General features: G+C 33.4%; 4 protein-coding genes across 6 annotated transcripts; 2 read left to right on the forward strand and 2 right to left on the reverse strand.

Moving 5' to 3' along the window:
- Positions 1-116: 116 nt before the first annotated feature.
- On the reverse strand, positions 117-5,427 carry Pex7 (Peroxin 7). 3 transcript variants are annotated; one of them, XM_070638699.1, is made up of 4 exons: positions 5,266-5,427; positions 650-1,254; positions 442-595; positions 117-387 (listed from the first exon to the last, which is right to left on the reverse strand). In XM_070638699.1, exons 2-4 carry the CDS (start codon positions 1,248-1,250, stop codon positions 225-227), a joined length of 918 nt encoding a protein of 305 aa, XP_070494800.1. In that variant the 5' UTR covers positions 1,251-1,254; positions 5,266-5,427; the 3' UTR covers positions 117-224. The 3 variants fall into 3 exon arrangements, with proteins under 3 accessions (XP_070494800.1, XP_070494799.1, XP_070494798.1); XM_070638698.1 differs by having other exon boundaries at positions 442-601; XM_070638697.1 differs by having other exon boundaries at positions 442-1,254; positions 5,266-5,424.
- Positions 2,132-4,431, forward strand: Arr2 (arrestin 2). The gene is made up of 4 exons (XM_070638642.1): positions 2,132-2,424; positions 2,482-3,248; positions 3,311-3,505; positions 3,567-4,431. The coding sequence occupies exons 1-4, from the start codon at positions 2,336-2,338 to the stop codon at positions 3,713-3,715; spliced, it is 1,200 nt and encodes a 399-aa protein (XP_070494743.1). The 5' UTR covers positions 2,132-2,335; the 3' UTR covers positions 3,716-4,431.
- Positions 5,428-5,905: 478 nt separating the features above from the next.
- On the forward strand, positions 5,906-10,898 carry LOC139089201 (uncharacterized). The gene is made up of 4 exons (XM_070638666.1): positions 5,906-9,029; positions 9,140-9,269; positions 10,312-10,333; positions 10,855-10,898. The coding sequence occupies exons 1-4, from the start codon at positions 7,558-7,560 to the stop codon at positions 10,896-10,898; spliced, it is 1,668 nt and encodes a 555-aa protein (XP_070494767.1). The 5' UTR covers positions 5,906-7,557.
- Positions 10,899-13,203: 2,305 nt separating this feature from the next.
- Positions 13,204-15,283, reverse strand: LOC139089202 (cilia- and flagella-associated protein 157-like). The gene is given in 4 exon segments (XM_070638668.1): positions 13,204-14,076; positions 14,079-14,586; positions 14,858-14,989; positions 15,057-15,283. Coding segments are annotated over 4 exon segments (1,740 nt in total).
- Positions 15,284-16,410: the final 1,127 nt, after the last annotated feature.

Here is a 16,410-nt window from a genome sequence, read left to right on the forward strand (position 1 = left end):
TGAGACTTTATTCAAATTTTTGTCGTTATTTAACGTTATGATTCACACCACGTGTCCTGAAAAGTTTATGAGTGATTAAAACGTTTGTTTACCTTTATACCGCGTTAACCTTAGTCTTAATCTTAATCAACTTTTATTAAATCTTTCTCTAGTTTGTACTAATTACCTTAACTACAATAAATTCTTTAATATCACAATAAATCAGCATGCAATAAGAAAATTTATTAAGTTTCTAAGCAACTCGGATAAAATACATGCACTAATGAGTCCCAACCGCAATCTGCAAGTTGATTTCTTTTTAATCTACTCCAATCTAATCCATATCCAAAATCTGTGTGATGTTTTATTGACTCGAGTGGCTCGTTTGTTCTATTGAAGTCCCATATCCTGAAAATACATTAAATTAGTAACTGGAAGTGCCAATAATTTTGATAAACTTACCTTGTATAGCAGTCATATCCAACAGAAGCTATTGTGCTAATTTCAAAAGGTGAAAATTGAATTTTCCTAACTGCATAATCGCATCCTTTCAACTCAAACATAGGAACTCCAAAATGTCTCATGTCATAGCCTCTTATCAATCCATCACTAGAACCTGTAGCTAAAATATTTTGATCAAATTTACACCAATCACATGACAAGACCTCACCATCGTGAGACTTTAAACTAGCAATTGGCTTGTCTTTATTAAAAACATTCCAAATCTTTAAATAACCGTCAGCAGACACTGACGCAAATGTGTTAGGTATGAGAGGTGAGAACACAGCATTGTAAACAATTTTCGAGTGTCCGTTGTATGTACAGAGCGATGTTGTGAAATTTGGATCCCATAATTTTATACTTAAATCCCAACTGGAACTAAGAATGTAATTGTCACTTCTTACACTCAACCAATCGATGCTGTAAACCTCCTTCTTATGCTCCTTATAAATCATCTGTGGTAAATTTGATAACGGTGAATCATCATTTATTGAATCCATATTCCACAACTGCAATGTTCCATCACCAGACACTGAAATTACAATATTTGGATCTTTCTCCGATGAGATAATGTCAAAAAGTCCATCACTCCAACTAAACTGTTTGACTTCCTTGAAACTATCATCATCGTCTGAAAAATCCAAAACATACAATGTTCCTGCACCTGCCAAACCATAATATTGTGATGACGCAACATAAAGTCGGTCAGGTGAAAAGCGTGAAAATCTCACAGCATAGCCATGACGATTTGTTGTAAAGTATGTCGGCATGTTTCTGAAAGTAAAAGGAAGGAAGAAAAATTTTGTTAAAATTAAAATAATTTTAAGGGCTTCTTCAGATTTTAAGCTACACGTGTTCCTTGAACTTGAAGGAAATATTTTTATGAATGATTTGATGCAGGGGCATATTTAGGGGGATTTGGCATTTTCTTAGTCGCAGGCATATACGCAGGATGCTTTAGAGTTTGAGTGGTATGCTATCTTCCATAAAGCTAGCCTAACTCTTCGTCCTTAAAGTCGTTTTATGGTTTTTGAGGAACAAAACGTTTAAATTCAATTTTAGGTACAATCTGAACTAGGAGAGTATTCAAGGATGCTGTTCCGTATTCTTGACAGCTAAAACATTCTTATGATCACCCTAAGCGGCACACTGCAGGAAGTTTAATTTTAGCCTTCAAAATTGACCAAAAACACCGCATTTTAGATCATGGTGCCATTGGAACAACATCCTCGCGACGATATGCGCCATACCAACCTCCTAATTGTATATCAACCTCCTAATTGTTCCTTTCAACTCATTTCATAACTTCTCAACGCCAACAAGTCCCTTATTATGTCCTCATGTTGTAGACGTCAATAAAATTGCGTTTTACATTCATTCCATACCATTTCATAATTCCAATTAGCTCCAAAGAATTAAGTAGAAGATGTCGTAAGCACTAAACTCAACTGATCTTTCAACTACCACAACCGCGTTCTAAATAGCATTAAAAAAATATTTTTTGACAACATTCTTACGACGTAGATAGTAATTGGCATAATAGGACTAATAGTCGAATGGATTTAGATCGATAAAATTGAAACCTTATCAATGCAAAAACAAAAGGAAAGGTATAAAAGGTAGAACATTCTTGGACAGAGTCATTATTACATTTCTGGTTGTCTTTCAAACAGAACTAAAGAAACTTACAAAGCTCTCTCAAAATTTCTTAAATCGAGGAATTTTGAAACGATAAATGAAAGTATTTTTCATCTTAACGAATAATTAAGTAACAAAAGCTAAATTTTTGTGTGTGATTTTATTTCTCATTTCTGTGAATTTAAAAGAATCTGTAAAAAAAAAAACATAATTAAAAATGGTTGTCGCAGTAAAAGTTTTCAAGAAAACAACACCAAATGGCAAATTAACTGTCTACTTGGGCAAGCGTGATTTCATTGACCATGGGTAACATATTCCGTATTACTTCTTAATACTCTTACTTATTAGTTCTAATTCCCATAGTGAATTTTGTGATCCAATTGACGGTGTCGTCGTTCTCGATGAGGAATATATGCGTGGCAGAAAAGTATTCGGTCAATTGGTAACAATCTACCGTTATGGACGAGAAGAGGATGAAGTTATGGGATTGAAATTCAGCAAGGAATTGATTATTGGAAAGGAGCAAGTCTTTCCAATGGTTAATGCCAAGATGGAAATGACCCCAATGCAAGAACGTCTAATTAAGAAGCTTGGAACAAATGCCTTTCCACTTACATTCCAATTCCCACAATCATCACCAACGTCTGTCACACTTCAACCAGGCGAGGATGATCAAGGTAAACCATTGGGAGTTGAATATTACGTGAGAGTATTTGTTGGAGATAATGAAGATGATAAGGCTCATAAACGTAGCAGTGTAAGCCTTACCATCAAGAAATTGCAATATGCTCCACCAACAAGAGGACGTCGTTTGCCCTCATCATTGGTCAGCAAAGGCTTCACATTCTCTCAGGGTAAAATCAACTTGGAAGTCACATTAGATCGTGAAATCTATTATCATGGTGAGAAGATTACTGCCAATCTTGTCGTCACCAACAATTCCCGTAAGACTGTTAAAAGCATTAAAGTATTTGTCGTTCAACATTGTGAAGTAACAATGGTTAATGCTCAATTTAGCAAGCATGTTGCTAGCATGGAAACTCGTGAGGGTTGTCCAATCACACCTGGTGCTAGCTTTACTAAGAGCTTCTTCCTTGTTCCATTGGCTAGTTCCAATAAGGATCGTCGAGGTAAGTCAGAATCTTACTTTATAAAGTAATTCTTATAAGACATTTTGGATATATTCTAATAGGAATCGCACTCGATGGTCATTTAAGAGAAGATGATGTCAATCTTGCATCATCAACTCTTGGTGCTGAAGGCAAGACATCAAGCGAATCTATGGGTATTGTAATCTCATACTCAGTTCGTGTCAAATTGAATTGCGGAACATTGGGCGGTGAACTCCAAACTGATGTTCCATTCAAATTGTTGAACCCAGCACCCGGTAAGTTAATTAAAACCAACTACACATGAACATCCAATTATAATTTTAATCCAATCAATAGGAACTGTTGAACGTGAACGCGTAAATGCCATGAAGAAAATGAAATCAATTGAAAGACATCGTTATGAGAACACTCATTATGACGATGAAGACGACTCCAATATTGTCTTTGAAGACTTTGCCAGATTGAGAATGAATGAACCAGAATAATAAACATGCCAAAGCGTTTATTAAGCAACTGAAATTTTTGTGAGGAAGACATGAAAAAAAAATTTCTGGGCGAAATTTTTTCCTCACAAATTTTTCCAAAAAAAAGAGAATTTTAATTTATTAGCTGTCGAATCACACGATTTCCTTGACACTTTGGATCTGTTGAATCATATAAAGCTGCGCAGTGACACCTTCAAAGTATCAATTAAATCCGAAATCGTTATGCAATATATTTTATTTATTTCTATTTTTACGTTTTCATGTTTTCTATTTTGTTATTATTTTTTTCTTCTTTTTGTGTTAAAAACGAAGCACCAGAAGTGATATATTACTTATAAAAAGCAACCAGAAAAACGAAACATAAACAAGTCGTAGAATAGAAAGTAAAAAAAAAAATCATAAAACCAACGTGAAGCTTTTAAACATTTTCACTTGCACATTAAGCCGTGTCTTTGTTTCCAAGACTGCTCACAGAATGAGAATTTTTCAGCAAAGCACTTTTTTGACCTTTGACCAAAAATTCTTGTTCCTCAAAAAAAAATCATAAAAAAATTTGTTTTAAAAAAAGATCAAAAAACTCCCTCAAAGAAATCAATTAAAAATTATGTAAAATTCTAAATTTAATTATAGTAAAATAAATAATTTTCCTTCAATTTATACCCCATTAAGATATTGGAACGGATATAAATTGAAAGAGACTATTTGAAACAGTAAAATTTGACTTTTCATTCTTTTTGTTTTAGGGATGAATGCTGAGAAACTTTATCTTAATTTTCAATATAACAAATGATCGGAGGATCATCGATATTGCAAGATTAGTGGAACGATGAACATACTGAATATAATCCAGCATCAAATAAGAGTCACGCCGGCTTGATGCCGGATTTTGGATCTATTAACCGACTTGACCGTAATTGAATTTCTTATTCTTTCCCTAGTAATGAGGATAAACCCAAAGAATGTTCAAAAGACTGAAGTCAGCTATGAATTTTCCAAACGAGTTGATTGTACTCGATTGAAATATTTCCCACATAGCAGCCAAGCGAACAGTTTAATTAAAACCAACTCACATTCTTGCTTGTAAGAAACATTCACTTCATAACTGATTTGAATTCATTGCCAATGGAATGCCGCTCAGTTTAACTTAAACTGTTTGCTTAGCTTCCGTATGGACAACAATAGAATATGTCATTTTGATTTACATACTACTCTAATGTGAAAATAATTAACAATATCCGAATCCAACCCGAGCGACATAATGCAGTGAACTGAATTTTTCGCGGACAAAATCAGTTATCATAGTGCCGTCTGAACAATTTAGCTTCACTCCTCTTATCAACTCCAGTCATGAGTCATAATAATAAATATCACTGCGAGTTTCCCTATCTTAAACCATAAATTTTCACAAATTCAATTTCCTTCAAGTATTCTCGGAACTATTTAATTCGAAATTAATTTCATAATGCACTATGAAAAGATTTAAACCCTTTGTTCAACACTTAACATCTAGAAACAATTGATTTATACACTAATGAACAATAACTACTCACTTTTATATTGTTGCCAACTTATTTGTCACTTTATAAATTTAGTTACACTAAAAATAAATTTTCTATAAAAAAGGAAATTTTTTTAAAAAAGGAAATCCTTAAAAAAAATCAAATAAATTTTTAAAATTTCAAAACAAAATTTTAATCTCCAAAAATTATTTAAATGCCTTCAGTAACTTCTATATCGTCTGGTAGTCGAGAAAAGACTGAAAATTTAAAGCGCCCAAAATTACTAAAAGATCGTTATAGTCATCAACAAAGAAAACAAGTTTTACAGCTTGGACATTTAAAGTTTAAAAGGATATTTATTATTGTTCCTTTAAAAGTTCTCCGCATCTGCTGCAATTTTTTTGTCAACGGTTTTTTATAAACGAATTTTCAAGAAAACTGTCATGTCCACTAAAGGCCAGAAAAGGAAGATAGAAGAAGTCTTCAGCTCCTCCTTAGGAAAGTCTTAAGAAATTTAAATAAAAGGATTAATCAACCCTTCCTTAATTCCTATTGGCTGGATCGCAAAGCTTCTTGCAGAGTGCTGTGTTGAAGAAAATAGGAAGGGGAAGTTCCTTAAAGATGCAAAAAAAAAGATTCTTCGGTCAATGTAATTCCTGAGTGACTATTTAGTCGCAATTTATCAGTTGGATTGTAAAAATTATCATTTTGAAGCTTATTTAACGGACGACTGTCGAGTGACTTAACATTAAATCGTTATTTAACGATTTCTATCTTGAATACTTCTTGCCGACGAAATGCCTCACACCCCATTTAGCATTTCCTTTCTTATCAGTCCGTACATAAGTGTGAATCGGTCCAGTTGTCTTATGAGTATTTCCAGCAACTTTTAAATATTCTTTCTCAGGCTTTCCAATTCTAAATTGTGATAAGTAGCTTGGTGGATTCCTGTCCTTCAAATTATGTAAAACAGTTTCATCAGGTGCTGAAAAAAATAAAAAGTAATTAAAACTTTGTCACTTAAAAAATTTTGATCACGTTCCATGTCTTACAGTAATAGTACTTTTTGGACGCTGCAAAAAACACTTGACAAGTCGCAATTATTAAAAGAATTTGAAGAATTTTCGACATTTCTTCGGTTGTTTCTCGCTCAGCTTACAAAATAGTTGTGGCTTGATAATTTCCCAACAATCATATTTTTATATGTTGACTGACTCGGTGACTTACTTAACAGAAATAAGAAAAAAATAACAAATTTTAATAAAAAGTTGGGATTGTCAAAGCATCAAAGAGAAATATTTCATAGCTGTTCCACTTTATCGGTCAGAAATGCAGAAGACTTTATGCTTCATTGATAATTTAGCATGAAAAGAAAAAATTCACGCGCCAGTCAGAGTTAATTAGTCTTGACCATACCTCATAATTCATTCCATTGCAAATTAAGTTGGAGATAAGAAGTCAATAGCGGTTAGCTGCATAATGAATATTAAACCTTATCCATGATTCCGTAATATAGACAATAGAGAAATGTTTATTGAATGCAATGAGACAGAAATTGATAATAGCTTATGCTGTGTATTTTTCTTGTTGCTCTAAAATCTTTTTTTCTTTTCACACTTTAAAATCGGTAAGTAACAGTGATACTGTTGCTGGTGGTTTCTCAAATTTGGTGGAGCTTTATAAAAACTATTGTCAAAATATTGAAATCAGTCAGTCGTGTTTTACTCGTTCAACAATAGATTCGGATAGTAAATGAGTCAGAAATAAGAACAAAAATGAATATTATAGGATACAAGTTCCTTCTTTTAGTTTTAGTGACAATTTGTTATAATCTAGACAGAATATGTGCTCAGAATGGAACAAAAATGTTGTCAATTCCAGTATTAGCTACAAATGCTCTTGTACCAAGACAATTTGAAAGAATTATTGTGCCTTATTATCCACCAATTCCTAAAAAGGAAATTCCAGTGACAGAAAAAATTGTGGATATAGAAAATACAACACAAGAAGTGAAAACTAGCAGTAAAAAGCCTGCAGCTGGCACCAAAGCCTGCAGCAGCACCAAAGTCTGCACCTCCACCAAAGCCTGCAGCTGCACCAAATTGCAATGATGGCAAGAGAAGTGATACAAAATCTTATAGTTATGTGACTAGGTCCGATGGATTCGGAAAGAAACTTCCACCTAAAAAATATTCACCACCAAGTCAGTCAAAGCCATCTCCGAAAGTTAATGAAAAGGAGTCAAAACCAAAGGAATCAAAAGACTCAAAAGTAAAGGAATCAAAAGATTCAAAATCCAAAACTTTACCTGCTGAACACAGAACATTTGCAGAACCAAATGAAATGCAACCATTGCATATAAATACAAATGGATTTAAAACGACACAACCAGACCACAAAAAGCCGTCACCAGAGGAAAAGAAAAAGACATTTAAAGATCAAGAACAGAATTTGAAGATGGAAAATTTGCCAACAAATCCTGAAGAAGTTCCAAAAACTGACTGGTTTGATAATCATGGAAAGTACAACTATGGAATAATCCATGATTCACATCAAGTCGAGGAAACAGCAAGCGTTGAAGATACAGCAGAAAATGAATCCAAAGAAGCACCAAAAGGTGTTCATCCTAAAGTTGCAAATCCACAGAAAATTCAACATCCACAACCAGTCCAACCAGCTGTTACTGTCCATCATCCACAGCCAGTTGCAACCGTTTATCATCCACCACCAACAGCTACAAACATTAATCACCATCCATTAACGTTCAAAAGCAGCAGCAACGCTCCAAGTTCACTCAGTAAAGTCCATCAGCAGAACGGTAATAATGGAAATTTTCTTTATAAATCCGAAGTCTATTATCCAAACTATCGTGATCACCTTTACCTCCCATTCACAACATATTATGGCGATGCAAACATTTTTCCAAAGCATTTACCAGTCTTTAATTCACATACAGTTTATCATACTCCACAAGCTGTGCCACAACAAAATACAATAAATCACAACAATGCCCAGAATGTACCAATAAAAGTTCCTCTGCCAATCCCTAAAGCGCCATCAACAACGACAAAATCATCACCTACACCGAATACAGTATATCCAGTCGTTCATAAAGCCGTGCAGCCAGCACAGAAACATCCATTACCACCGACAAAACCTGTAGAAAAGAAGCCACCTCCACCACCACCAAAAAAGCATCAAAATGATGAGGAAGAAGACGACGAAGATGAGGAAATCGAAGATGATGGTGGAAAGGCTGAATACTATGATTATGAGGAAGGTGACTCTGTTGAGGATGATGAAGGAAGTAACGATAAAATTCAAGGAGAATCCTCAGAAGATTATGAGGATGGAAGTGATGACGAGGAAGAAGAAGAAGAAGAAAAGCCAACATACAGATATTCAAGCTATAATAATGCACGAGATGATGAAAAGTCAAGCGAAGATGAATTTGATAGAGCATGGAAAAAGTATGGCTATAGCCCAAAGCAAACATCCGAAGAAAATGAATCAAGTGAATCAAGACTCGTGCCACAGGAAATTGAGCCAGGAAGGAAGAAAATTGTGCATATGAAGATGGAATATTATACAGCACCACATGATGGAAGTCATGTATATGATATTGAACCGAAAAACAGAAGAAGTATAGATGTTAATATTAAGCCATCACGTGAGATGAATTCAAAAATGTCAGGTACAATTAATAATAATGAAATGGATAAGGACAAAAAAAGGAAAAGGAAGAACAAGAAGACTAGTGCAAAAAGTCAACAACAGCATCCCAATGCAGGTCCGGATGATCTAAAATTTTTCCAGTAAGTTTAACTCATCCTATAAACTTATCATATTTCATAAAAAATATCTCATCTTCATCTTCATAATTTATTCTCATACTTAATGCCTGTACATTAATAATACACAAAAGGGATCTGTTCATTGAAAAGAAATCACCACATGAAATAGAATTTGGGCATGTTAGTGAAACACCAAAAGGATGGGAAGAGAGATATGAAAGACAGAATCATAGCCATGATAAAAATAGACATCAAGGAAAAGTATGCATAATCAATTCATCATCTTGTTTACTTTCTGCATGATTTTTTTGAGAGGCTGAATTTTTCTTGTTGTAGTTTGGTATATAGGCGTGGATTCTTTATTATAACCTTTTATTTCTTTGGTTTTTGGACTAAAACTGCTGATAATTTGGCACTTTACTTTACTAAAATTTTAAATTCACAGATTCGGTAAATTCTCACTTACTAACTTCGCTGGTCATACAGATCAGTTGTGATCTATGGTCATCATATGCACTAAACTCATTAAATCTTTAATTCTGAATAACTCATACTAACCAGTAATCTAACAGTAAAAAGATAAAATGGAATGTGTAGTTGAGTCTGTCAGGTCAACATGTCTCTAGCATAGTGTCGGACTTAAATCTATTCCAGCACAAAGTCAGAGTCACGTTGGCCTGAAACAGGATTTTGAATCGATTAGACGATTTGTACTATTCAGAGTAGTGTATCATTTTTAGAGACATTTGGGAACCGTTAAATGAGATCTTAGCTTACAATATTCCAAAAGGCACACGGGGTACGACACGTTACCCTAGCAACACTATTTGAATCTTTTCTACACCTTATGCTTTTAAGGGTTCTTTAAAATTCATTCCAGTACAATGTATAGTTCTTATAGTAGATTATCATCATCATTATCATAGCTCACAGATGCATATTCATAAATTTTCAAACCTAAATCCACTAAAACTTGAAATTAATTGAATATTTCCCATCATCTACAATCTCTTCCCCCAACCAGATATTTAAACTATTTGGGTAATGGTGAGCACAGAGCTGGTGGACGAGTGGGTAACGATAAACATTATATTGAACAGCATGAACGTGGAAGTAAGGTTGCGGGATCATTTCAGAAAAAAGTAAAAGTTTAAATACACAAATTTTATGCTGTAGAAATTATCAAGATTGGAAGAATTGAAAGAAATTCTTCTTCATTTCCCGCTTATTTTTTTGCGCAATTGTAATCGATTTTTACATTTTTTTTGTCTTCTCTTTTCTTTTAAACTCTCAATTTTTGTAGGTCAAATGGGCAGACAAAGACGGTAAGCTTATAGTGAAAAATATAATATGTTGTATAAAAAACCTATTATGCAATTTCGTTTTAATAACATAATCGATTTCAATTCGTTTGCGGTTCCTATATACATTGTTATTGAATTTTTGACAGGTTTGATTGGCTTCAATTGAAAATTTTTGTGCGAATTTCTTTTTTTTTGGTCATTCATTTGTGGCGTCTAATAATATTTTTGGGAGGGAAAAAAGGTCTTATGCCAGTCTTATGCTGTAATGGCATTTAATATGTGTGTATTTTGGCATATTAGGTAAAATTTGAATTTAGCTGAGAAGGCTCCATTTAGGTGACCCAATTGATTGGGTTCGGCGGTCAATTTATCTCCATATGAATCTCTTATGGCTGCTCGACCAACTTCATGTCGGTCGACTTAGATACTTTTAAGCCAAATGCAAGATACAATTTAAAAATCGACTTTTAATGCAGACTCAACTTATGAATGACCCCAAAAATCAATGTTCATAACTAATAAAAATATTTGAACTTTTTCAGGGGGATTTGGTGAACATTTCTGGGACTTGAATCATGGAAGATGATTGATAGGCTTTGCTATTATTATAGATGAATAAGTAGTTGATTGTTATTGTACCTCAGAGCATATGCGAGCTTAAGCAATTTGTATGACAAATTAGAATGCTTTATTTGATATGTATTGATATTAAATTTAAGAAATTATTAATAAAAAAAGTTTAATCCAATCTATAAATTGTTGAATTTTTCTAGTCTTCAAACTCAAAACAGTCATCACGTTGCGTATGCAGCATAATATTCAAAGCAATCGTTCTCACGCTAGCCAGTCCACAACACACATATGAAACTCTCAATCCTTTTAAAATTCATTTATTTACTTTAATGACTTATCCTTTTTCATTCTATTCATCTTTTTTCAGCGTCTTATATAAGCATTGTGCTGCACATTCAAATGACCCTTCATTTTATATTCAATTTTAAATCATGTCAAATTTTTCTTCTTTATTTCGAGGAAGAGAAAAATAATTTTTTAAAAAGAAACCAGTTTTTAATGATGACCCAAAAAATCATCCTTAAGGACAAATGTACAGTTATTGCATTTAGTCTATGTGAAGAATATTAAGGAAGAAAGGGTTGTGTAATATTTTATGAACGGTTTGTATGGATATGTGAAGTCATTTGACTATGTAGATAATATGAAAATTTTAAGACTTTGGAAGAATGGACATCTGCTGAACTTTTGTCCGTTTGATGACCTTTTAGGATCTTTTGAGTTTTAATTAAGGAATTGATGTGAATTTTAAATTTTATTGGGTGATACTTGAATGTTTATGAGTTTTATGGACTGGTTTGTAATTTTGAATATTATGGTTAAGCGTAGCAGTTCGTAGAAGATCCAGTAAACTATTTCAGATAATTACGTGCTCATTATATTAAGAATGCTACGAATTTATCCTGAAATGTTCAGATCTCAGCAATTGAACTAATTCAAGGCAATCAAAGCTCATTCCAGCAATCCATAACATCCAAATTCCCAAAAACATCCAGATAACAATCTCATTCACAACATAACTGCCTAATCTAAACAAAGTGTCATTCTAAACCTCTACAAACAATCCCAAACGACTCATCTTTCATCTTCTTTTCTCATGATCATTAAAAAATGCAAAAATCACCGTTGTATGCGGAAGGACAATCAAAAATTAATTTGACGGAATTTTCTCATGAAATTCTCTTATAACCCTTCCATATATATCCTCTGTTTAGGACACAAATACAGCAAAACTATCTCAACAATTATCATATCATGTCATTACATTATAACAATGAGTACAATGTCCATAACCGGTTTTTTTTTCATGCTCGCACATATGTCAAGGGTCAGAGTCTCAAAGATTCCGTAAATGATAAAACTTTTCCTATTTCACAAATAGCCAAGTCCCTTGACGGCTAGCTTATATTATCAACCCTTTTTTATTATTGTGTCTTGAGATTCTCATGAGAAAAAAAAGTCCCGTATTGGACTGCATAAATCAAATATGTACAGCCTTTGCCCCTTCCGGGTTGTTCCTTTAAAGAAATTATCTTTGATGATACAATAGGAATAAGAAAAATCGGAAACTGGTCAAACTGGTTTTGCGAGTGACCGTAAAAATCCACATTATTTAAATAATATTCATGCTGGTAGCCGTAGATCATGATTTAGCAGGTAGATAGGAAGCAACCCTTTTTTTATTCCTATTGTTGCATTAGGTGCAGTGATTGTCATTTGATGCATAAATAGTTTCATCTATCTTCTATTTTTTTCATATTCATCGTCTTAAAGAGGGTATTGAGTTGGAAGCTACCTTGATTATGATCAACCCTTCTTGCTTGTAATTTCTTTTATTATCTTAAGAAACTTTTTTTTTCATGCGCATCGAAGGAAAAAAGTGAAGGGTTCGGGAACTGAATAGAAAAAAAAAGTTGTCTATTATTCATTAGAATCTTTATACTTCATTTTTTATCACGTAAAGGTCAGTTCTGTTCTACAAATGACATTAATTTTATTACAATTCTCAAATGGTACATAAAGTATGATTTATGTAATTCTATGATGAAACTTAAGATGTTTCTCATTGCAATAATCACGCAGTGCTGTTTCTAAGGTCAAAATTACTGTTTCGTGTGAACAACTCAGTCTGTGGAAATAATATTTTATTGTGAAATAAGTTGGGTATAGCCAAAAATTATTTCGAGAGTCCAAAAATATTTATTCTATTGCCATACTCTATGTCAAGTCTCATTGAACCCAATCTTACCAGATTTCTATCACACGTAATTCCGGAAATCTATCCTCTTTTGGCTACACTCTTAAAACAAACCGTGTATTTATTGATCATTTTCATCAGTCGCAGCCTCATTATCATCTGTAGCGACTACATCAGTCTCAAAGTCATCAACTTTTTGCTCAATCTCATCTTTTTCCTTATCATCTTCAACCTCTTCAATCGTTTGAGCCTCCATACTTTGACGTAGATCGATTGACAAAGTTTTGGAAGTTTCTTGCCTTTTAACTCGCACTTCTTGTTCTTCCTCGACAACTTTTTCATCATCTTTTTCTTTTTCCTCTTTGACCACAATTGGCTTGTCTCCATCTTCAGATGGAACAAATGATTCATTGCTATCGGATACAAATGAAAGTGATCCGCTGAGTGGATCAATTATGTTTACTGACAATAAGTCAGATGACTTTTGCTCAGCAACACCACCTTCACTAACTCGTGGACTAAGGAAACGTGATGACACGATTGATATTTTTGAGGTGCCTTCTTGTGGGGCTGTAACGTAACCAAGTTTGGGAAGGAATCCAAGATCTCCTTGTCCATAAAAGTTTTGAACTGAAGATGTTCGTCTAGTTTCATGTCTGATGTCAGCATTGTTGAGTATATTCAGCAAGTCAGTGAGAAGATTATTGCGACGAGCTTCATGGAATGCCGGATCATGTTTGAAGTCTTTCTCACCTTTTATAGCCAATTTAACGGTGATTCTTAACATCTCAATAATCTCAGAAATGCGTTCGAATTCCTTCTTATTAAACACTGATTCCTGCTTAAAGTTGTCTCTTTCTGTTTCAATATTGTTAATCTGCTGTTCAAGCATGTTAATTTTGTCTCTGTGATCTAGCATTTCATTACGTGTGTCTTTTGTCATACGACGAGCGACTTCATGACTTCTTTTTATTTCAACAAATAATTGTTCAAGTCACGTGAATTTTCAAATTCTTCAGACAATTTATTGATCAAGCTCATTTGTTGGTCGCAAGTTTTAATAAGTCTCTTTTTCTCAGTCACACTTGCTTCATATTGTGCCACAATCTCTTTGTGCTTCTTCTTCATCTCTTCATTTTCCTTTTGTAAACGAGCTTGTAGGTTTAAGATTCTATCCATGTCATTATTTAAAGCAATATTTTCACGTAAAAGTCTTTGAGTTGATGCCGCAACTCTCAAGTCGCTCGTTTTCGTGAATTCAGTGGATAGTTCAAGTAACTTATTCTCTACATCTTTTCTCATTCTCTCTTTGTCGAGAATGACCTTCCTTTCCATTTCATAGAGAATTTCTTTATGCTTCTTTGCTTGGTCTTTTAGCTCGAATTCTTGCGTATCAAATTTAGCTATTAAGTCGTCACGCTGTAGACGAAACTCTTCCATTGAATTGAGTTTACCGGTAAGTAATTTGATTTCCGATGTTAAATTATCATGCATCATTTTATATCTGCAATTAATATGTGATATTGATAAATCGATATAGTATTTATGGGTAATGATATAGAGGAAAAGTGTTGTAATGGATAATCATTCCGATTAGCACAAGTTGGTTAAACGATCCGGAATACAGATTTGGATGCCTGACCCAACTCATGATCAAATCAGAGTCATGTAGGCTTTCTACCAGATTTCTGATCGATAAACCGATTTATGCAATTCGGGAATGACTTTTCATAATCTTTAAGGAAATGCCAGAGAACATTAAGTCACAAACTCACTTATTCTCCCATTCAAGCATCTTCTTCTTGAAATTCTCATTCTCTTCATGTCGAACCTTAGATAATTCAGTCAATTTATCCTCTAGTTCTTGTATCATGTTGACTTTCTCCTTCAAAGTACGATTCAAGTACCTGAAAATCAATATATTAATGCAGACAACTCACATAAGCAGGTCATGTCAACGAGAAAAAATCTTACGAAACTACATCTTGACTATTTGTCTCAATTTGCTTCATTCGCAGTTCCATTTCTTCATTTCGTTCCTCAATTTTGACATTATGAGCTCGGAGTCGTGTCAATTTCTTGTTAATATCAGCAATCGTCAGTTCATAAAATTGCTTGTCAACAGCTGTCAAATCGCTATCTTCTGGATCTTCTTCTTCAGACTTTTTGGACTTCTTACCTTTCTTCTCTTTGGGAGGCATGATTTAAGTTTATTGAGTAATTTTGTTAAGCAGCAGAATCAATTGAAATTTGTAAATAAAATTTTATGTATCGAGGAGAAAGAAAAAAATATTAAATAAAAAATTGTGGTTGCTATGACGCTTTTTATTATATCAATAAAGTTTCTCAATGCATACGCATGTTATTTACCAAGCCCACTGTTATTAACTCTCTTACATTATGACTTAATTTTCATTAATGTTACCATTGACACTCAATTTTTATTCAAGAATCTGATAAAGTTTTATTAATGACTTTTTAGATAAATCAAAATTTCCATTGCATAATTCCTCTCATGATGACTATTAATAAAATTGGATACAATTAAATTTGATTCCAAAAACCTAAAATAAATTGCTTGGTTTTGCTTTTCTTTACATAATTTATAAAGCCAATTGATTTATTTATTTAACTTAATAAACCGAGACAGCATTAAACTTCAAAATCATAGGTAACAATAATTTTTATGAGGTAGATCCCGAGCTGAATTGGTTGGCAAGGCACTTTAAAGGCAGAGCTAAGTCATAACTGGGACGTAGTCAAGCTCTTAAGCTGTTTAATACTGTATTCTATTCAACGGCGTAATCATCGTAAACAGAAGGGCGTAAACTCTTCTCCTTCTATCATTGGATATGCTACTGAGTCTTGAACTTTGTTACTTGACAACAGAAATATCACAATCTTGTTTCGAATGAAAATTTCATCAATTTTAAATTCATTATTTGATACATGACATCAATAAGAGTAGAATGGACATCTACTTATTAACACTAAAGTCAATTCCTCATGAATTTCAGACTATAGTTATGAATGACTAGGAAAAAACCAAAAGAAAGTGAAAAATCCGAAACCAAACATCATTAATTATTAAAATGATCATTTAAGAGAATCAGCATCGTCATGCTGAGTAAAAGCTCTTCTCAGTTATTCAATGAATTCATTTACAGAAACAAATAGCTTAAGATCATTAACATCGATTAAAAAATAGCTTCAAATTACATGCATTTCTTTTCATTTCCGAAGCACATCCAAGGTGATATACCAAATATTTTTATATAAGTATCCATTGCACTTCCTTGCGGTAACAAAAATCATTGTCTGGTGCATT

The sequence above is a fragment of the Chironomus tepperi genome, unplaced genomic scaffold, assembly GCF_022539635.2.
Source record: "Chironomus tepperi strain 1889 unplaced genomic scaffold, CSIRO-AGI_Ctep_v1 contig_176, whole genome shotgun sequence".
Classification (NCBI taxonomy): domain Eukaryota; kingdom Metazoa; phylum Arthropoda; class Insecta; order Diptera; family Chironomidae; genus Chironomus; species Chironomus tepperi.